Source organism: Ostrea edulis, chromosome 4 (assembly GCF_947568905.1).
Source record: "Ostrea edulis chromosome 4, xbOstEdul1.1, whole genome shotgun sequence".
NCBI classification, from domain to species: domain Eukaryota; kingdom Metazoa; phylum Mollusca; class Bivalvia; order Ostreida; family Ostreidae; genus Ostrea; species Ostrea edulis.
In genome coordinates this window covers 54104287-54127900 of record NC_079167.1, presented here as the reverse complement: position 1 = coordinate 54127900, position 23614 = coordinate 54104287, and the positions used below count along the sequence as shown (strand labels likewise).

At 36.4% G+C, this 23614-nt stretch overlaps 1 protein-coding gene across 19 annotated transcripts; it reads right to left on the bottom strand.

Moving 5' to 3' along the window:
- Positions 1 to 608: 608 nt before the first annotated feature.
- LOC125669412 (serine/arginine repetitive matrix protein 1-like) lies at positions 609 to 23578 on the bottom strand. Of its 19 annotated transcripts, none has more exons than XM_048903883.2 (11): positions 23258 to 23573; positions 19755 to 19903; positions 17401 to 18964; positions 16865 to 17049; positions 14638 to 14946; positions 13068 to 13151; positions 10474 to 10742; positions 9166 to 9360; positions 5291 to 5413; positions 4684 to 4869; positions 609 to 1435 (listed from the first exon to the last, which is right to left on the bottom strand). In XM_048903883.2, exons 1-11 carry the CDS (start codon positions 23354 to 23356, stop codon positions 1299 to 1301), a joined length of 3300 nt encoding a protein of 1099 aa, XP_048759840.1. In that variant the 5' UTR covers positions 23357 to 23573; the 3' UTR covers positions 609 to 1298. The 19 variants fall into 19 exon arrangements, with proteins under 19 accessions (XP_048759840.1, XP_048759843.1, XP_048759846.1 ...); XM_048903886.2 differs by having other exon boundaries at positions 10669 to 10742; positions 23258 to 23439; XM_048903889.2 differs by lacking the exon at positions 13068 to 13151 and having other exon boundaries at positions 10669 to 10742; positions 23258 to 23578.
- Between the last annotated feature and the right edge of the window lie 36 nt (positions 23579 to 23614).

Sequence of the window (23614 nt, the reverse complement as noted above, 5' to 3'; positions counted from 1 at the left end):
TAAACTCGAACGCACGAGCTACATATCAGCAGTTACACGTCGAAGACCTCTAACTGTATATGTGGGAGTCTATATCATACAACTTAGTCAAATGTCTTTCCTTTTGAAATGCCTGCAAGTCGAACCCGACGATAAATAAAATTACTCGCCCAATACGGATTTTACTCGCATGATACGGTTTTTTTCACGGCGTCATGTGACCAAGATCTGACCAATCAGATTTCAACAATTTTGTCTGAGGCGTGATAATATTCCTTTCATTTACAGCGCATCTTTTTCTGCGTGCGATTCAGGTGCTGTATCCGTAATTTTACATCGTCCATAAGTGTATATATATATATATATATATATATATATATATATATATAACAAGCATGACCAATCGATCATCAATACATGTTTCTACATGTATACTTTTCATGAGTCAATCCATACATGTGTGCAAGAGTATACTCTCTATCTATTCTCTTTAGAGAAGTCGACAGGCAAAGCTTTCATCGATGAAGGCTATGCCTCTCGACTTCTCCAAAGAGAATAACTCTCTATCATGCTTCTTTGACTAAAATTATAGCCCACACTCAGTTAGAAATGTCGGAAAACATCGGAGGTAATATTTTTTCTGAAGTATTTATTGCTACTGTTAGTTTTCCTGTAAACATTCCACATACATGTTTTATAAATCTAGGTAATGTTATCTGTACAGTGAAATTCGGAAAACTTTGCCATTGATTATGTATTAATGAGAATCATTTAGATGGATATCTATTACTTTCAATGCCTACAGCTGTGTCCATCTTCTATCAATAATATAGAGTTAAAAAGAACAAAGCTGCTATTATATGGTTTACAATATAGTCCTTCTGTAGTCTACATTGTACACTTTACCATATGTACAATCTCTCATCAATCGCGACATAAATACTCAACATCCATACAAACTTGCAATATAACTAAACTCAGTAAAAAGCAATATTATTATACAATAAAAGGTATGTTACATAACATGCATGTATAAATAAGAATTCTAATCTTAACACCCCTTTTACTCAGCTAGTTCCAGCAAGTCTTCTCTCCAGGTAGCAGGGGCTGTGCTCCCTTCTCTTGTCTTGTCATGTTCAATATGCAAGTTAACAATAAATATAATTAAAATGGTACGGATACAAGTGAAAGAGGTGGTATAACAATTCGCTACCGGACAAGACAGAACTTTGATAACGAACGAAGAAATGTGTTTATCATTACATCATTTAAACGTTCGTTTCTAATTCATAAATATTTTTTTATTCAGAGTCACGTGTTTAGAAATCTGTACTGGGCACGTCCTCTGGGGGCTGCATTGGGGAAGGCACCGCGTGACTTCGCGTGATTATGGTAATCTTCGGTTGGGCGTGGCTCTGTTGTTGATTAGCAGATGGTGGTGAGCTCTTGGGTGGAGCTACAAAAATTTAAAATAAAAATAGAAAGATTTATGATATTTTAAACAGCGTATATTTCTTATCCATGACAAAGAAGAATTGATAAATGTCGTATCAGCGAGTTGCTTTACATTTGTGGTTGTATTACTATGGCACTTCAGCGTCGTACACGTGCAGATTATTGTACGGTGATCTCGCTATAAGCCGTCTGCAAACAGACTATGATCTGCAATACCGAGTCAGAGCAGAGACCCATGGAAATTAAACAATGAGAGGACTATCCAACTTTTAAGAGGTTGTGTCCATTCCCAAACTGCATTTTATCGACAATAAAAATATAACCAAACCCACAGTCACCCGATAGCATGCAACAACTTTTATTAATTGGACAGCTCAGTCACATAAAGGTATTTATTTTTACCTTTGCTTTCCAGATTTTAGTGGGGGTTTTTAATGTCCAAAAATTAAAGAACATTTTTAAAAATCTGTGCTGTATTTTCATTACAGGATTACCGCTCCGTGAAGCCTTAACAACACATCCTGGAGCCATGAATTCTACAACTTTGGTAGAAGTCTTCACACACTACATAACCTTACATATAGTATTTTGTCAAAGTACACCAACGAAAGCAGGGTAATTTTACTAGATAAAATGTGTCTTCACTCTTTTACATATTCATCTCTGTCTCAGGGCCTGAACCTCTGACGAACGGATAGGGATTTTCAGAATTAGGGTAGACAGCTACATGCTCTTCGTAACCATGCATAACAGTACTTATTCACAGTGCACAGAAGTAAGGGAAACGATTTTTAAAGATTAAATGCATTTTCATTTTATATACATGTTGGCCCCATCCTGCAACCCAGGCACAGGAGAAGGGAATTTTACAATTCTGGTAGACAGCTACGTGCTTTTTATAACCATGCATACAGTATTACTTCACAATACACATAAGTAAAAAAGAAGATATTTGAATATTAAATGATTTGGGCCCCACCCTAGAACCAAAATTCCTGGCCATAGGACCATGAAATTCACAACTTTTGTAGAGGCACCCTTGCTCATCAAAACTATGCATATACAGTTTGTCTGTGAGATGTCCCTGAGTATTGAAGATTGCATATTAGCAGCAGATCTCCTAACCTAAGGGGTCATCAATTTCATAATTATAGTAGAACCTTCTTTCTTCATTAATGTATGCAGTTTGCGTGTTTGCTGTTCGGGAGTCAAGAAGGGATTTTCAAAGAAAACATTTTCACTATATGAGTCATAAAGTCCCGCCTTAGCACCAAAACTTCACAATTTTGGCAGAGGTATCTTTGCTCATTATAACTTTACACAGATTGTTTGCTAGCTATCCACTGAGTAAAGAATTAGTTTTAAAAATACATATATGTACATTTTTAAGGTTTTGACACCCATCCTAAAACCAGATCCCTTGACCGTATTAATTTCATGATATTGGTGGAATCTTCTCTCACCATTATTACTGTACAATGTACTCTGTCTGTTTGATGTCCAGCAGTCAAGAAGATTTTTAAAGAAATAACATATTTTCATTATATGAGCCATTAAGCCCGGCCCTAACATCAGAATTTCTGAATCTTGGGCCATCACAATTTTGGTAATAGTGTCTCTTTTTATTACTACTAAGTACTCAATTTCATAGTTTGATGTCCAGAAGTGAAAAAGACAGAATGTATTTTGACCATATGAACCAACCTAGAACCAGAATCCCTGACCAAGAAAATGAATTTCAAAATTTTGGTTGAGGCGTCATTACTCATTACTCATGATGTCTCTACACAGTTTGTCTGTTAGATGTCCCCGAATATGGAAGATTTTCAAAGATTATATAAATTTTAAAGGTTTTGACCCCACCCCTCAGGCCCTAAGGGATACAGTGACTATGAAATTATATCAAATTTGATGAAAAATAGCCATGTGTTTTAAGAGAAGTAGATGATGTTAAAAATTTAACGCATGACGATAACCAACCACAAATCACAACAGGTCACGCGTAAACCATATTCGTAATGAATATAGTAAATTACTTTGACTGGCCTTAAAACGACGACAACGCTCCTAATCAAAATAATATATACAGCATCACAATCTAATTAGATTGATAGTATCAGAAATTCTTCTTGTCATATTTCTCATTGAACCATACTTTACATGTGAAACGTCGGGATTTTCCGTACCTATCATGTCTACTTGAACACAACCAATTAAATTCTTTGACTCCCATTTAGTGCGGATCTGCTTTTCTTAAATAATGGTGTCCTGTTCTATTTCCAAACGGCTTATAACAAGGTTGAGGAACAATAAATGGAGGTATGATATGCATGAGTAAGTACATGTAACTTACATCTCGATAAAATACTTACAAGGCGACAAAATGTTGTAGAAATGTAAACATGGATACCTTGAGCTGTTTGTAAATGTATGTCTATTGCCTATGTATTTACATATCTATCACTTTTCTATAAACCCTAAGCTACGATATCATAAAAATATCAACGCAGACATAACGCGTTTTTTCAACAACACTTTAAAACATACAATCGTAGTATCAACTTTGTGATAAAAGGAAAATATGTTTAAAGTCTGTGTTCATATTTCATTCTAGAATAAATTGTAAAATGATGGTTCTTTACCGCGCCTGACATATTCATTATTAGGCAGAACTATATGGCATTTCACAACAGATACAATGATTAAGTTCATGATAATATGTAAGTGTATTATTGATACTACGAAACCGCTATTGATGCATGTGATTACAAACAAATGAAATCCTTAAAACGTTCATAAAGTGGTTATGTTAAAATCTAATCATAAATTTATTCATTGTTGCTTCAGCGTGTAACCGACAAAAATATATAGATCTCAAAATTAAAAGGATTCATTCTTTAAATCCAATTCATAAGCTGAAATCGCGGAGCAATGCACGCATGCAGTCATCTTAACTATCTCCAGGGTGGATGATCAAACACGGTGAAGTTCAAAGTAAATGTATAAAAAGGAAATTTTCCAATGATTTTGTCAATAACAAGACACAAAACAAGACATAGTTCACAATCGGTTAAAACATTACACATGTACATGAGAAATTGTGAGATTTTAAAACAAAGTGAAATGTGATTGGATATTTTTGTCCTTGGAAACAGCTATATGAGAAGCACGATACTGATTTTAGCATCTCTTTCCATAGAATGAAACAAGAGTGGCACCATGCTAGATTTGTTAGATGTAATGCGATACCAGTTTCAGACGAGTCGCCATTTCCAACTGACATCTGCAACATGCGAAAGGAGCGTGATGGGATAGCACTTCCGGTGTATCGTTTGTCGGTTAATTCCTCCCCGCTGAGTGTGTCGGGTAGTCCATCGTCTGTATCCTCCAAGTCGTCGCTCTCTAACTGGGGGCCTCTTTTAGTTACGGGGGGATCTGTTATTTAGTGAATCATGGAAGGTGAGTAAGGTGGGGTTAACAAACAAGGAGGAGAGACTCCTGAATCCAAGATGCGGGAAGAACATTAAGATACGTACAGGTATATGTGAAAACTGTGCCTGACATTATTTTGGTCTAACCTATCATTTCGCCTTAATTATTGTTTCATTTGTTAGATTGAAATGACATAATTCTAACATCACATGCTACAATACAAACAGATTAAAACAGTGCTAAGTGAACGTATGAATAAACAGGGATAAATAATATCTACACAATATTTAATCTATTTTAAAAAGGATTCTTAAATAGTTATCTAGTCTGCATTGGCAACATTAATGTATCTTTAAATAATATGTTTAGTATTTACGAGAATCTATAGTTTTTTATGATTGCTACAATATTTCGCCATCATTACCGTATGTCTCCGCTTCGTCTGCGAATCGCTGTAAAACTCTGAATGAAGGTGAGGGTATATGTTTTCCGGTGTAACGGATAGACGTCTGTTCGTAGTTCCCCACTTGTTCATTGTCCATAGTGTCTGCAATAAATAACAGGCAGCATCGGATTTATTTATAGAGCACGTGGCGTGATTCTGTGTTCTGTCAATCCAACAGAAAAGAAACAGAGATTGTATCATTACAATTTCTTGTTTTTGTATTGCCGTCTAAAGTCACTTTTAAAACTTTTAAGTACATAACATACATTGACAGAAACAATAAAAAACTATTCACATTAACACACAGGTATATTTGCCCCTACCTGCGAAATACAACCCTTTTCTCTACGAAATAAATAGAATCAATAGGACCATCTCGGTGGAGATCACGGATGTTTTTCAAAAGAAATTGACATAGCTTAATAGTTACATTTCCAATGTTTTTGCCTTCGATATTTTTACCAATTGAAATGGAAGTCATTTTCTCATGAATGTGAACCATGTGCGTATGACTCTTGATAAATATAGTATGACTATTCTAACGACTGGGAATTATCCAATAGATATGAAAATAGAATGCAAAATATAAGAAATAAATTACATGGAGGGTATGAACAGCAACGCTTCATGTCGGCCTACTTTTCATGAAGCGTTAACGCGTTAACAAAGTTTAGAAACATACACTGTGTCCTTTAATCAAGTATTTAGGCGTACAACGTCGCAGTTCATTTTAAAAATGAAATTTATTTCTTAAGTATATCGATTCCAGATGGAAAATGGATGGGGACAGGGTCAATAGTTCATCTTCACCACGGTAATTTTTCAGCTGATGATATAAGTAATGCAATGATTCATGATCATTTAATTAGGGCTATTGGAAATTTTCCAAAGTATCACACAAAGAACATATGGCCTAACTGTTGTTAAGGGGGAGGGGGTCTAGATCTAGATAAATGACCATGAATCTGGGTCACAGCACACAGCCTGGTTATAAACAATCTTTGAGTCAGTATGTGGGCCTCTAATGTCATACCATTACTTTCTAAGATCAGTGTTTGTAATGCTGGCCAAATGAACTTGATTCAGGAACTCTATAAAGTGATTTTGACCTAAGTCTTAGTTCAGGGCCAGGACACACCGTTTGTGTCATGTATCAGCTTCAACATATCTCCATTACAAAGTTGTGGCCTTGAAAGTCTCTAAGTATGGTCCTCTAAGGTCTAAATTACAAATGTATTGCTTCCAATATATTGGTCACCTTGACTTATCCAAATGACCTTCGTTCAGGGTAATAAAACAATGTCTGACCATAAGCAACCGTTATACATATTATATGAGTATGAGCTGGACGTTTGAGAGTAAAATGTATAAAAGGGTTTTTTTTTCTCCTGGACATCTAAATGTGATGCATTTTCAGTTTATATGCCCAACAGCCATATCCTAGGACTGGATGCCCAAATCCTAGATTTACGTGTCTCAAAATCTGGCAGGACATCCAAGCATATTTAGGTATGCAATCATTTTATGTGCTAGATCTTGTAAAGTAAAGAAAATTTCATATATTGATTAATATAACATCACAACAAAATTATTACAAGTCATGAATTTCGATATTTTGATAGAGATCTCAATGTTCATCGGATGTAAGTAAAAGGAAGAGAAATTCAAAAAAATTATGCATTTTCTTCTCAAAATGATCCATAAACCTTCATCATAATGTTTGTAGCGGCCGCGAAATTCAGTTTTGGATTGGGACTTTCAAAACCTATAGCGAACTTTAATATTCATGTAGAAGAAGATTTTCATTTTCACAAAATGATCCATATAGCATCGCCCGTAAGCCCGGCCAGCGACCAAGACTTTCACAGTTTAGGTGGCGGCCTCTGTCAATTACGGACCAGTTTCTGTGCTTGATATTTAGAGAAAATGATTTTTTTCAACAGTTAGTGAATTTTACTAGATATGATCCACATAGCCCCACCCTTAGGCCTGATTCCCAAGGGTCAGGCATTTTACAATTTTGATTGAGGCGATCTTTAGATCTATACTAGATGTCCAGGGTGCAAGAGAAAAAAATAATTTAATTGTACTATTTTTAGACTTAAAACTAGCGGTCCAAAAGGACAGGGATCACAAAATTATTCACAATTATTGGTAGCTTCCCAAAGAGACGATAGTCAGTAATTTTGGTGGATATTGGTTGTGTAGTTTTTGAGAAGTCAAAATGTTTACCCAGACGACGGATAGGTCAAATAACTCGGATGACCTAAATATGAAAACTATCTAGAGTCTGCACAAATTGAACAAGAAAACGTCAAATTCGGCCGCAACTACTTGGTAACTATCAGAAAAAGGAACTGTGATCAATCTCATAAATACCGCAATGAATAGGAAATTGAGAGTAGGGCAAACACGAATACCTGGAATTATCAGAAGTGGGATCAGGTGCCCAGGAGTGAGCGTCCCCTGCTCACTATAACTAAGCAAATCATTTGATAACCTTCATGTTTTCATAAGCGATGCTTATTTTTTCTGCATTAGTCCTTAACTATAGTTCATTCTGGCAAGCTAAGGGTATTGTACACACTTTAGATAATATACCACTGTATCAATTATCTTTCAAAATAGTCATCTGTATAGAATGTATTTAACTTTTTAAAAAAAAATTAGCTATTTCAATTTTATGTTATGAATATAGAAAAAATGAACAAAATAAACCGCACAACAAAGAGAAAGAAAGTACTACAAACTTTGATTAACCATAAAGCTAATTGTCGCGTTCAATGCGAAAATAAATAGTACGACTTAACAGATCCCAGACACCGAAAATTATTATTATTTTTCCTTTAAAAATCGTCATTAGGTATAAGTAAAAACTGTAATTCAATTCAATAAAATAATCAATGATAATGATCGCTTTGGATATATATTTTTAAATTTATTATTTCATAGTGCAGGCCCGCAGTAAATCACAGTCGTTTTTCTGAAACCATAACATATAATCGACCGCCTCCTGGTGGGCGATAATAAATTTTCATGTATTTGTATCATCTCAGTAGAGTAGGTTAAACTGCTCCAAAATAAAGTATCATAACATTAGCTCCTCCGGGCTTCACTAAGTTAAATGTACATTGGCTGCCGGGCTCCCCTGGGCGTCACTATGTTATTTACATTGCCTGCCCCCCCCCCCCCCCCCCCGGGCTTCACTTAGTTACAATGCCTGTCACGGGTACTTAATTAGAGTAGGGAACATCAGATAAGTTGGTTTTTTTTTTATTTTTGTCTTGGGTTTAGAGTTATATGATATTTTTGAATATGCATGTATAAATAGTCATTGTGTGTTCCGTTGGTTATATAAATTTTTTCTAACCTATACTACATATTTTAGTTGTGTTTGAAACATTATATATGGATTCAATAATCGTTCATAGAATATCGACAAGTCATCATTTCATCATATCAGCATAATATCGCACCACCCGGTATCAACATAATATCGCACCACCCAATATCAACATAAATTAATATCGCACCACCCGATATCGCTACAAAATAAGTATTCTATGCGTTGCAACATTTTGGATATTTAATCATAATGGGAATCTAAGCAAAGCAGAGAAGCAAGGTTTGAAAATGACAAGGTTTTCCATGATTGTAGCGAGAATCACACAAAACACCATACTTTGTTGCACACACACACAAAGACAAAGCCGCGATACAGTACTTGTGCGTGCACTCCGCAAGATAGATTGAATTAAGGGCATTCCCTCCAATTTTCTTATCTGATATTGGCGAAAGAAACGCGAAAATGAAATATAAGCTAGCTATTTGTAGACTATGACGGCTACCATTACCTTGTTTGTTTTCTCCTTGATCATTACACTGTGATTGAACAGAGGAGTCTTGTGTATCGTTGACAGACAGTTGGTTCAATTTCATAAAAGCTTTCGACGGTATATCTGTTTTCTTGTTTAATCCTGAAAATCTCATCTCGTCATCAATTGAATTGTGACGTAATAGTGGGTCCCTCGGTTGCCTTGGTTTTCTACCTGATAATATGCAAATTAGTCTTCAGTACTAGTACTTCTAAACTAATATCATTCGAATGATATACGCATTCTCTAAATTCTCTCGTTTCTATTCGAGACTCCATTGACGAAAAATACAACACATTGTTACTAATCGTAAATATAATGCATTCAACACAAATGAGTTGGGTTTTTTTGTGTGTTTTTTTCCATATGTTTTCATTGGAGTTGGAATAAGATTTTGTAGAGAGAAAAAAAAACATGTCGGGCGGATGCTATAACCTTTTGTAGTGAAAGTTGAGAAGATCTAGGCGAAATGTCCTTCAGGTTATTAATGGTTTGAATAAAACATTTTAAAATGCTCTTAAGGATAACTCTTTCGAGAAATCGCAATTACTAGTGCGCCTATTGAAGAATGTTATCTCCCTCAATACAGCAGAATTATTTTCAAAAGTCAAAGAATGACCTGAAGTACACACTACCTTAAATCTCGTGAAACATGCACAAATCACACCATTTTCACCTCACAACCTCCACCAGTCTGTGAGTACATGATTGTTGGAGTATTTTCTAACAATACAGAGTGCCAAAGGATACCAGTGCGCGTAACAGTACAAGTGTACCAGACAGTCATACTCTAGGTCTCATGTACTCATGTTATGCTGCAGTTTGTGAGGAGACATATGATCGCAAATAAACAAGGTACTCAAATGGATGAAGCAGAAAGAGGAGATGACGGATACTGTAAAACGTTTACTGGCGTTTATGAATTGGTACACCGGTATTTCAGAGGTCGCTGAGCCGGTGTACAGTCAACAAAAGTATATAGTATCCACCAGTATATATTACGAAATGAATGCTATGATTACTGACAGAGATCCGGGTAAAATTAAAGACAGGAAGAAGATCAATTACACACCAATCACAATAAGTAATATCAGAGATGAAAATTGATGCCTCTGAATGATTAGAATATTGGATAGTGAATCAGATGTACAGGCATTCAGAACGGATATCAGAGCCACGGAGGTACAGAGGTACTGTAAGCAGGATAAACCTGGGCATCTCATTAATATCGGAGCAAAGGGTAAGACGGCGGGTATGCTGGCATATAAAAAGAAACAGTGTCCCTACTATCTACGTCGTCTTCGACAGTTTCATCATCCAAGTCGTCTGTGTCAGTCATCCATTGTAATACACGAAAGGACAAGCCTGTTTTTCTTGCTTTAAGAAACCTTGGCTTGTCATCATCAGCTTCCGGTGACGTAATTTCCGGACTATATTGTGGACCGGTATAGATATGCGAAGGCTGTTGAATACCCGTCTTACCTTTGCCGTCCGCTTCCTGAACCATTTTGTAAACTGCAGATTGTTGAATGTCCTGCTGGGGTTTCTCTGGATAACTGTCAAAAGTTAAGAATACACACTTACAACCTATCCAGTGGAAATCCAATTGTAATTTTAAAAATGTTGATACTCTGAAGTATGAAATAATTCCTGTCAGTAACTTGTTCTAAGTTCTAGGAATTATAAGATGTATCGCTGTCATTCATAATTGTCCGTTATCTTCACACCTTAAGCATGTATACGTAATTGTTGTAAATGCTGGTTAATCTGATAAAATGACTCACATTTAAATGGGATGTTGGCATAGATTAATGTATACTGTATTCTTGTTTTTAAAAACCAATGATTTTTTTCTTCAAAAAAATAGATACATACTAGCTCCTCTCTACAATAAATCAGATGCGTTATCAATCAGCTGCTGTCTTCATAATGCTAATTCCGATAAATGAACATGCAATAGTTAAGATGGTCACTAAACATATCTAAATTTTGCTCCTTTAATACTATACCATGCTTTCACATAATATCACATTTGTACGATGATCTTATGACCACCATATCACATGACAGTGTCCGTTGTAATGAAAGGATATCTCTGTGTAACACACAAAATTAAAAGTGTCAATAGCTTCAAAGTATATCCTCCGTCTAAAACAAGTTGCATGTAAATATTTTGCATTATCTTACTTTTCACGACAAAAGTAATGTGTTTAAGCCGATTAATTGCTATATTGTTAATTTCGACTAGTCGATAGCACTCTTTGGTTACCCAGAAAAACTCGCTTTTATCGGATGAGTGTATGTAATAGCGCAATTTTCTGCTCAAACAAATATGAGGTACACGTGAATAAAATGATAGTGTGGATAATATACATATTAAAAATCCAAAATATTACATTTCATATTAAAGGGATATGGCATACGTTATATTGTTATCTCCAATACACTATCTGCTAAAAAAAAATTAATAGCATACACTCTTCGATCCGCCTCTCACTTCATTCCAGACTCAGTTATGACGTCATATAGCTGAGTTTGTTGTTTTATGTCTCTTGCCCATTAGGACATCTGACACCTATATGTGGCGCCCAGGGCTGTAGCAGTACCAATACCAATCGCGACACGGGACCTCACTTTTAAAGGTCTCATCATGTGACTTCCACATCTAAAGCCGAGCGCTTGGCGAAGGAACAGTCACTTCCTATTTCAATCGTCCTAAGTTTGACGCAGCCGCGCTGAGGATCGAACCAGGAAACTTCCCGGTTGCAAATCGATCGCTTTAACCACTTGGCTTCTGTGGTCATGTTGCTGATACAGCGAGATTTATACTGATGAGGGGTCGCGTGCGCCATGACGCCAAAAAACACCCCCATATAGCTGCAGGTATTGATTTTGTTAAATGCATGTTACATATTATTTTTCATATTTATTGATCAAAATTGTCCATGACAGCACAGTCAACACTTTCCAAATTTTTTTTATTCTGGTTACACTGTTGGCGACCGTAGCTGTATTGCAAAAGCAGGTAAATCCTTATGTCACTTTGATAGAAAAGTAACACAATTGGGAAATGATATATATTGCGATATATAAGCAAATAACGAAAAATAAAATACTACAGCGTAAATGTATAAATGCATAAAAATAAAGATATATTAAAATCATCTCTTCCATGCTGGTAGCTAAAGCTAATAGTGTTTCTATGTTGGAGAATTCCACCGATTAGACCAAAACGCAGCATATACACGTAGCTGTTTCAAAGTTGAACAAATATCAATACTAATCATTTTGTCGTAAATAAATATAATTTTCACAATTTACCATGACCTAACTACTGTGCTGTTGGATTTTTTTTTCAAATAAAAACAATGCTGTAATTGGTATGCTATATGAATTTGTGTACATGCATTTGCCCTCTTCAAAATCACTCAAGTTTGTACACGAGATTCAGATGAAGTGGTGACGTACAGATTTATAGTACGTTACTAACTGCGGTGACTATGCCATGCACAGACGATCAATATAGGAACTAAACATCTCTTATAATCCTCCTGAATTACTAGTGTCCTCAATAACGATAATTATACAAATAATAAGCACAATATCGTTTATATTTTACATAAATGAAATACCTTGTTTATCTTACACTATATCATGATTTACGCTATTCATGCGATAATATGCATCCTTAAAACGCGTACATATATATACTGTATGGGAAAAGCAGACATGCCACTTTTTTTCAAATGTGCTACTTTTTTTGCCGTGATGTCTTCATTCTAACGAAATCTGACATTCTAAGTGCGCAATTTAATGTAAACTGTATACAGATTAGAAAACTATTTTTGTAAATTCTATGGATCTGGATGCAACCGTCTCACCGAATCGTCTTGTTTGGCAATGAGAAGTTAGATCGCGACAGTGAAGCCGCCGGCTCTGAACACCGTCTCTGGCGGGACCGAGCACTGAAACCATTACGTACCACACAGAAATGATTACGTACCACACATAAATGATTACATACACTGGCTGTAGTACATCTATATAGAACATCTATATAGTACTCTGCAATTCCACAGACGACTTGCGCATATTTCGCCCAAATGCATATATGCAGTCTATCCCAAAATTCCATAGACTAAACTTATCAAGAGAACCTGTACTTACTATAGCCTATATATTGTTGGTTAGTTTGTGAACAAAATTAAATTAAATTTTTACTATATTACCGGGTATGTCCCTTGAAACAGCATCTGATTATGTGATCAAATTCATTTTGATGACATATCAACTGCATTTAGCATCTCAGTGAAGTTACAGATTTCAGTGAGATTTGATATCTTGATACTCAAATTCACATCAAGGTTAATGTGTAGCGATATCATACTGCATGATCTGGAAAATGCCGTTAAATCGTGTCACCTTATCATGCCGTCACAACTAAATTGCGCAACATTGCGTTATGAATATTTGCCTTCACTCGCGTTCAGTGGTATAGCATGCACAGAATATGTTTAATTTAAAAAAATGAGTCAATGTTTATATTGAACTTTAATATATTTGCGAGTGATATATTAAAAGACTTCTTACTTTAGATTTCCTACAACTGCACTTGCTCGCGAGTCAATGAGATGAAACGGACATGGAATAGCCTGTGCTGCTTTCTTGAACGTATTTGGTTATGATCACGTGATTGGCGTTTTGGCATTGTGACACTGATGTTATTGTTCTATAACATCATTAAGGTTTTGAGGATTTTTAAAAGACAAACACGTTGGAATGTATTAGTAACATTACGTAAGGAAAAACATGATTCGTAAACGTAAATATCACATTTTAACGTCAGCCTTTTCGAATGACGGTTATTTACACTTTCAATGGTTTTTGATATGATGGCAATGGTTTTCTCATTATTTCTTTCCGCATCCTTTCTTTCTTGGCTTTATTCCTTTGTGTGTGTGTTTCGGACAATCTCTAGGAATCAGCCGATTTTAAACTAAATTCCTCACTGCCTGATGTGCCAGACATGATGCTGATGTCGCAACTTTTCAAATGAATGAAAGTTTCTAACCAATGCAAATAAATATCATATTTAACTAGCGTGAAGTTAGTAACTGACTGATATTTATAAGGATTATATACTCGTGTTCTGATTTTTTTTTTTATGATTGCATTTTAGCACTGTGTCACCTCTCTACTTTGAAAATTAGAATATTTACTTCGAATTCAGTAAATCTTTCGTATTATTCAATGTTTCAGTGTGATTTTCAGGGGAGTTTATATGCCCTATGTATGTGATTTGTTTCACTATTTTGTGACATTGGTTTTCTAGAAACAAATGTTTGTCGATGGAATTTTGGGATAAACATCATACCTGTATATTTCAAAAGTATGAATGAAATCAATGAAAATAAAGCGTTGAAAAGTATTTTCAGCAAACACGTGACTTACCCAGAAATCCCCGTCACTGCACCGCCACTCTGCAAGCGCAGTGCATCTTCTGCGTTATTTTGCGAGTACATTTGTATCGGTGAATTGTACTGTGCATGTCTATAGGCACCAGGTGATCTCTGTGGTTGCTGTTGATAGCTCGCTGGGTTATTTGAGTAGTATTGCGGTGACGTCTGCTGATACACTTGTTGAGGCTGGAATTGCTGTGATCTAGCTGGTGGCGACGGTTGACCATAATCTGCAGACGGTTCAGGCATGCTTAATTCTGGACCGCGGTAAGACTTTGGCATCACAGGAGGTGGAGGTCGGCTTTCAAAGAAAGATTATACATTTGGTATATTTTTGAATATACATGAGGGTATGAACTGCAACGCTTCACGCTGGCCTACTTTTTAAATAGACGTGCTATATTTATCAAGTAGTTTCTGCATTCTTAACAACTGCAGTGCTTTCATGAGGAAATGTCCATTATAACAATTTGTAAAGATATCGAAGGCAAAATCATTGGAAATGTACATATTTAGCAATGAATCTGTATTTTGAATATCGATTGTACATGGATTTCTGAATCTGATTACAGAATCCGCGACACTGCCATCTAATGAACTATACAAGCTTAACGTAAAATTGTACTCCAAAATTTTCATATGGACTCTATAACGGCTTTTTCAGTTTAAGAATTCAAGTTTGTTTACATATTATGACGAACTACAAATTGAAACTCCAACGATCAAAGGATACATTTCATTACAAGTTTGTGAGCTTAAATATCACATTTGAATACGAGTGATTTGCTTGTAGCATTTTTTATCTCTTCTTTCATATCATTTAATATATACATTGGAGAATTGTGTGTCCCAGAGGCTTGTTTTAGAGTGATGTAAAATACTCGATGCAAAAGTACACCCTGTTCCATGTATCAATCTGAGAACATTTTAAGTCTCTTGAAAGAGAATATGCTCTAATCTAGGTGATGGCAACTCACTGAATTCGGTTTTGTACAATTCTGTGTTCCATGTACTGAGTATGCATTTTGAAAAGTTCTTTTAAAAATGTTAATTACAGTTTTGTTGCATTAGTATGTCGGAATTCCCATGATATTTTTTAAAAATTGAAACTTGTCATTATCCATAGGAAAGGTGTGCAGTTTTTAATTTCTTCAAGGAAACGTCGTTTTTTATCATTCATGTGACGTGGAGGAGTCTCCAGAAGATCATCTTTAGCCTTTCGAAGTACTAATCGATACTTCCCACTGGATGAGAAAGTGCTAAATATACTCATGAAATTCTGTATCGCTATTTGCACTTTCAGAGCAAAATCAAAATCGTAACGCCCACCCTGATGGTGCTTCCGTGCCAAAGAAAGTACACTTAACCATACGTTCATTTTATATGCTAGTGCAAATTGAAATATTTTAAGAATATTGGTCTTAGTAGTAAGACTTTTGCAAAAAGGGGCTCCTGAATTTAATTTTCATGGGAAATCATGTCGGAGAGTAGACATAAACATGTCTAGAGCAAAGGAAATTGACATGAATACAAAACTCAATGGGCATAAAATGAAAAATGTCTCATTACTTCGTATGAAAGTTCTAACACATGTCGAAACGATGTTTGCTTTGAGAGCTATATTCATACCACTTCACACAAAACTTGTTATACTCTGTGAAAGTCTTTTCAAATGTTTTCAAAACAGTACAAATAGGCCTATCTAAAAAAAAATTGAAAATCAATGCAGCCCGCCTCCTCTAGTCGAGGTTAGCACGTGAACAGCAACTGCCATTAAGATTACAATGTAACCCATTATGCAATGAAAGTATTCAACCTAAATTCCTCCCATCAAAATGCATCAGAAATATCACATATATTTACAATAAGTGTATTATTTTGTTATCAGGAATGCTTAGTTACACACGTACGTGGAGTTGGTGAGCTGCCATCTTTTACACAGACAGCAGTTTTCTGAAGAGCGGCAAGCGAATCGGCTGATGACTCGCGGAATTGTTGTTTGTTTTCTGAGAGGTGTTTTCAGCCGAGAGAAATGCATGTTTAGCTGATCAATCACCAAACATTCTACAAATTCTTCCAATTTCTATTTTGGCCAAGCATATACTTTTATTTTCTATTACACGATTACTAGTACCAGCTATAAGTACACGCACTCTGATTTGTATATTTATATACTGTATACATTTGTCTAACATTTTTGTACAATATAAATGACATACTTTCTCTTTTGTTTGAATTCTTTTAGGTCTATGCCCCCTGTGATGTATGCAAATGGCTTTGGAGTCCCACTCCCTTGGTTTTTCAGCATGGTGTTTAACACTGCGTCAGGGATTTTATCCGAGAATTGTCCTTGGGTGACGGGACTCCCATCCCCTGGCGTTCTTTGTTCATTGCTGATTGGCTGCTACAAATAAAGATTTAAATGTAGTTAGAAGACGTCTGTGATGCTCAATATTCCATACATGTACACGTATTTGTACAAGTAATCATACTTGTTAATGTGATATTCATATAGGTAGTTGTACTTTTTGTCTTCCATGTAATACTAAAATTAATACTGTACCAATTATGTGTGGCTTACATGAATTATCTACCCTTTACTCATCGTTTTCCGCTATTTAAATGTAACCATCACTGCATTTAAACTATCTTAATAAATCTTTGGTAAAATGTAAAATAACAGATGCACATTCACTAATAATGAATTTTGATCAACTTGGGAGAATATTAGTGTGCATACATGTATAGGGCCTACCTGTATTGGTTTTCTGAAGGGCTGTCGTCCGGATCCTGGGAATCCAGGGGCAGGGGGAGGTGGTGGTGGTGGTGGTGGAGGAGGAGGAGGCGGTGGGGGTGCCATTGGAGGAGGTGGTGCAAACCGATTATATGACGTCATTTCCTGTCTGTCTCCTGCTTCCTTGTTAGAGTCTTGTAAAACTGATTCTTCTACCTGATTTCCAGAGTTGTGGATAGTGTTTGGAAAGCTTCGATCCCTATACGTTTTATTGTTGTCCTCCCGTTGACGCAAGTTTGGAGAAACATCCGTCGGTGGGGAGCTGTAGCTTGGAGTATCGAAACTATTCGACTTATAGCTGGTTGGGGGTGACTTTGGCTGTTCCTTGTTGTAGAATTCGTTGAAATAGTTGGAGGTTTGAAATTTCTCAAACGGAGACAAAATATCCTCTATAGAACTAATTCCTGTAGAACTGCTGTAACTCGGTTTTCTCACACGATGCTCAAAGCTGTGCGACCTAACAGGCGGCTCTGGTTTTTCGCCATCTTGTTTTGGATGGTGGCCAGGAGGTGGTGATGAGATTGTTGACTCGTACTTGGGTAATGTTCCTGATGATGTCTGTCTCTGATATTGTATTACAGGTTTCTCTTCTGCTCTATTCTCATTATATATCTGGCTCCTTTGAAATCCTCGTGGTTGTGAATTTCCTCCTATATATTTGGAGGATTCGGCACGACCAAGAGTAGGGCTTTGAATATTAGATCCAAATGACAATTGCCGTCGTATTTCATTAGGTGATCTACTATACTCACTAGAGGGTGATATCACATTCGATCTTCCACTAGAAAAGTCAGACTGGTATCCCTTGTAAATAGGTTGCTCCCTTGAAGTTTGTCTCACAAGCTGATGTGGCGTTCTTGTACCGTTTAGATTCTCGGAGTATTCTCTGGGTAGATGTGTAGATTCGTCATTAATTCTGAGACCGAACTGGTCCTCGTTACTCCGTTCAAAAGAATTCTGGCGGTTGTACAATGGAGAAAACGGTCGGTTTCTCTCGGAGAGACTTCTCTCGTAAGACGGAGGAGAAATACCAGGCCCTGGACCGTAAAAACTCTTTGGTGGCGTAGAAGCAGACGACAGATTATGCTGCTGGTTCCCAATAGGTGATTCTACTGTTGCTGGGCTGTAGGATGTATGATACCCACTGCTGTCACTACTGCCGCTTCGAAAATGTGATGATGGTGCTTGAACATTACTTGGTCGGTATGGCGAATGCTTTGGCATAGTGAAACACCCACGATCAAAAGAACCATCGCTGTCATGTTTTCTGGATGAGTACGGATCATTGTTATCCATGCCACTTGAGTGCATTCCGCCAGCTGTTACTCTGTGTCGTGGTAAAGACTGAAAATGACGTAAATGATCATCGTCTGCCGAATACTGACTTCGGAGTGGACGTTGAAATGACAGCCTGTCATTGTCTGGTGAGAAGGCACGGTAGGCGGATGGTTTGATCGGGTTTGGGAAACTGAAACTCTGAGAGGATGTAGGACTCACCGGACAGCTGGCAGCGACCCTCGGAACTCTGAAATTATAACAAAAAGGAAATTGTTTACTTACGGATGAGCTGCGGTAAAATGGCCGAGGTCGACTGTTCGTCGCAATATCCATGGCGCAACTGGACAACAGCGCTCGGTCGGTAGTGTTAATTAGTAATTCTGCAAGTGTTATCTGAGAGGTATTGCACCTACGTTTGGAAGGTACATGTGTTTTCAATCATACGTCTTCTGTACTATGCATTTTATGAATGGACAATATCAGATTAGACAGCAAGTGTTTTAATTCACTTAATTTTTATCAACCATATCACCAATGCATTGTAATGTACATTGTAGTACAATCATGCCTTGCCATATAGATCTACCGTATATTATTTATCTCTTATCATCGACTGGAAATATGAGATTATGCAAGGTAATCAGCATGGAATCAAATATCATAACGTGTTGTATATATGTACTCAAAAATATGTCTTTGAGCTATTTGAAATTGATCATTTTTCCTTTACTTTTTGAATGTGTAAACATAGATCGCTGCAGAAGAGTGCACAGTGCGATTTTCGGCAGACAAATATATGTAGACATGTGCCATACATTAACAACATTTGGTCTTAATTGACATAAGTGGTCGAGCGAAAGAATATATTGCACAGAATGTCTGACTTTGTAATTTAGTGTATTACTGTACTGGAACTTGGGTTTCTTTTCCTGTCATTTAAGTACTAGTAATTGTGTGTGCTGGTAATGAAATTTTACTGAATGCATTGCATAATTCTTTTAAATTGTAAAGAGTTAAAAAAAATGCAAAGAACTTACTTCTTAATCGTAAGCTGAAGGGTGTTTCCGGCGTTTTTGATGTGATCCTGGCCCTCGGAGTGATAGGCATTTGTCACATTATGGTTCCCGATTTTCAAAATTAAGTCCCCGGATGACAGGGAACCGTCTGCTACACTTCCGGGTACCACCTGTAGAATTGTAGATTCATACAATGAACAAAATCAAAACAAAACAACTTTGACGTAATGTCAATTTATCATAAATGTATTCTTCTTATATTTTTAAACATTTCAATGAGATTGGACATCATAAAGGTAAATGTTATAGAATCATGAGTTTCAGTTCTACATCTTCGATTGCTACAAGTCGCTGTATCCAAGTGGTCAGGGAGCTCGTTCCGCAACCTTGAGGTCAGGGTTTGATCTCGGTGCTACTTCTAATATTGGTAGGGACTTTCCAAAGCGCTCAGCGTTAAAAGTGAAAGTTATGGATCCTTTAAAGCAATGGTACCGTGCCATGGTAGGCGTTTGAACGATAGCGAAATGTGTATGTGAAACATTGGCAGCAAAGTAATTATGGTATCCAAAGAAAAGTTTTGTCACACATAGGAATACATATGTGAAATATGAAACCCTATCGTTAATCATTCAAAAGTCATGCATGCCAAGGTTAAAGTTTCTCAAAAGTAGATCAAACTCCAAGGTGAAAGTCACGACGTCAAATAATTTGGTGCCAAAAACAGTATTGTCACAAGAAACTCACATGTGAAATATGAAAGCCCTATCACCATTTATTCAAAAGTATAGTCAAGGTTGAAGTTTTTGCGGATAAACAGGCCAACATACAGACGACAGATCAAAAACTATATACCTCGAATTTCCAATTACAAGAGCATAAAAAAATCTACGGCCGTACGTAATATATAGGTTAAAATTTATGACACTTTACCTTAAAACTTTGATCCCCTATTGTGACCCCATCCCACCCACCCCCCCCCCCCCACCCCACCCTTGGGGGGGCATGATTTTAACAAACTTGAATTTTCATTACGTCAGAAAACCTTTGTGTAAATTTAAACTTTTCAGGCCCAATGGTTCTTTAGAAGAAAATAGAAACTTGAATTCCCTTCACACAAGGATGCGTTTTGCCAAGTTTGGTTGAAATTGGCCTTGCTGTTCTGGAGAAGAAGTCAAAAATGTAAAAAGTTTACAGACGGACGCCGGACAAAACGTGACCTGTAAAGCTCACTCGAGCTTTCAACTCAGGTGAGTTAAAAATATATTTTTTTAAAATGATGTGAAGTACATGTAGTCATAAATTAAGCAGTTTGTGATTTGATTTACAATAGATTGATTGATATTGCTAAACAGTACTAGAGTAATGTACAAGTTTATTCAAATTCATAATATAAAAAAACATTGAAACTTTGCAGATTAATTAATACTGTTTATTGAGATTCTAAATATTGAATTTCCGATGCTGAACTGAAAATATACTGACGTCGATCAAAACGGCCTGTGAAACTAAGTTTCTCTGAAGTATATATATATATCTATTTAAAACTCCGGAAAATAAAGATAGCATGATAACTGTAACAATAAATGGATGGGTATTTTATGTATAAAGATTGGAAGGAAGTGTGATTTTCGACATCTTTAAGTTTCTTTGTTTGATTTCAGACGGTAACGATGGTTTGAAACAAATGACGATGGTGAAGTTATAAAGTGCAGACTGCCTAGTAAGGGTCCTGCTACACTGGTTTGAAACGGGGATTTGTTCACTCAATATAGGAGTAGATTTTGTCCACAGAAAACGTGATCACTTAGGAGCTTCCGGGGACTCCCAGACCTCCTTCCGGGGGCTCCCATACCTCCTTCCGTGGACTCCCAGACCTCCTTCGACATGCATATAAATCCATTCTAGCTACACCTCTAATATCTCTATATGAGTGAAAAAATTTCGAATGAGACGTACAAAAAATCCTCAGTTGCTTGTATATCAATTATGATGATATAATCACATTTCCAATGCATTTGTCATTGACATTTTTACAAATTGTAACGAAAGACATTTCCTCATGAACGCGCTGTAGGTGTAAGAAATATGAATCTTGATAAGTATCATATGTCTATTTTAACGACCGGGAATTCCGACAACATCCAATCCTTTAGAATAGACGTACTATATTTATCAAGATTCATACGTACATTGTTTACAACTGAAGAGCATTCATGAGGAAATAACCATCATCACGATTTGTAAATATACCAAAGGCAGAACCATTGGGAATGTAAATATTTGTGTTTGCCTGCTAGCTTTGACATATGACATTTATCCAAAAGGTTCGATTTGTCTTCAATTGACCAATTATGTGGTATAGATGTGGAAAGGCAAACAGACGATCAACCCAAAACAATATCCCAATTCGATCTCGGGGTTGGGGTGGGGCATATAATTTGGAATCGTGTACTTTCATTTATTTATTTTTTTGGTCAATATTTCAACGGAAGTCGTGTGAGTTTAGGGTTTATCTAAAACATGATAAATGTTACGTCCTTTAACGATTACAGTGGTGCAACTTGCGCAAGCGCGAAATGTTTGATTTTAGTATCAATTTGATATGAATCATGCCTGGCTCATTTGTGCTAGAATACAAATGAGAAAATTGAAAATAATATGAATCATGACAAAATAATCCGCCGGAAAAAATGGGATTTAACGAAAACCACATTTTAAGAAAATTTGATAAATATTGTGGCTACGTTTTCTGTGATTTTTTTTCTGCAGAGTCACCAAATAAAATACGTTTAGCTACAAGCTGCAATTGCAATGTATAGGGTTTTTTTTTTTTTTTTGTTTTTTTTTTTTTATTAAATGATTTACATAATATCTGTGAATAAAAATTAATCAAAAGTGCTTGTAATTCAGTACCACATCTAAACCTGTGCTACATTCTCCTTAAATCATGAAACGCATGTGTTGCAGACGTTTAGTTTATGTGGTACTCTTGGAAAGTTACGTCATACAGACAGACGAGATAAGGAAACACAAACGCCACATGGAGCAGACTTCCAATCAGAAGGAAAACATGGCAGGATCAACCTCCGCACAATTTTTGTTTAATCTCAGACGATACAGAAATGTTTTCGCTGTGAATCATATGCACACTGCTATTTTCGGATTTTTTTATTTTCCTTTGTGAATTAGCTGGAGTTAGTTACACATACGCATTGTATATACACGTAGAACACAATAAATTTGATAGATATGGAGGGGGTTAATATTTTAGCATGCATCATCTTTCGAAACAAAATCTTCGCGTATGAATGCCAAAAAATCCTGGTCTTCACCATAAAATATTATATACCATAGAACTTTATTCACACTAAAATGTTATCAAACCCTTCCGATTTTCAGCATTATTATTTTGTTAATTAATTAGAATTGGGTGTAATGAGATGTGCATGCACTTGATTAAATGATTTTCTTAAATGAGGGATAGTTGCCAACAGCCCATTATAGATTAGAAAAAGCGTACATACCCTTTGCACGGCAAGGGGCTGACCAAATTCCCGTCCCCCTTGCAGACGAAATCCCCAGGGGATACTCTCATGGGGACGTTGAAGCCAAATAATTTCCATCGGAGCTTTCCCAATATTTGCCCGTGCACCGGGCTGAGTATAACTTGTACGTGTGAAACAGATCCAGGGAAAATTTTATCAGTGAAAGAACTCAAAAGATGATTCGACGTACGGCGAAAATAGATAAGTATATTGCTATAGCAACGAATCCATCAATCAGTATGGCGAAGATGACTATCTTGCAAAGTTTTATGAAGAGAGAGAGGGAGGAGAGAAAGAGGGGAGAAATAAAGTTTTTGATAAGAAACAGATTATTCC

Bases quoted from the DNA above. Each gene is read 5' to 3' on its own strand.
- LOC125669412 (XM_048903883.2), bottom strand. From the start codon at position 23,356: ATGGAAATTATTTGGCTTCAACGTCCCCATGAGAGTATCCCCTGGGGA. The intron at 18,965-19,754 runs GTAAGTTCTTTG...TTATAATTTCAG, and splicing joins CTTCAGCTTACGATTAAGAA to AGTTCCGAGGGTCGCTGCCA. The intron at 4,870-5,290 runs GTAATGATGGCG...ACTAAATAACAG, and splicing joins AGACGAAGCGGAGACATACG to ATCCCCCCGTAACTAAAAGA.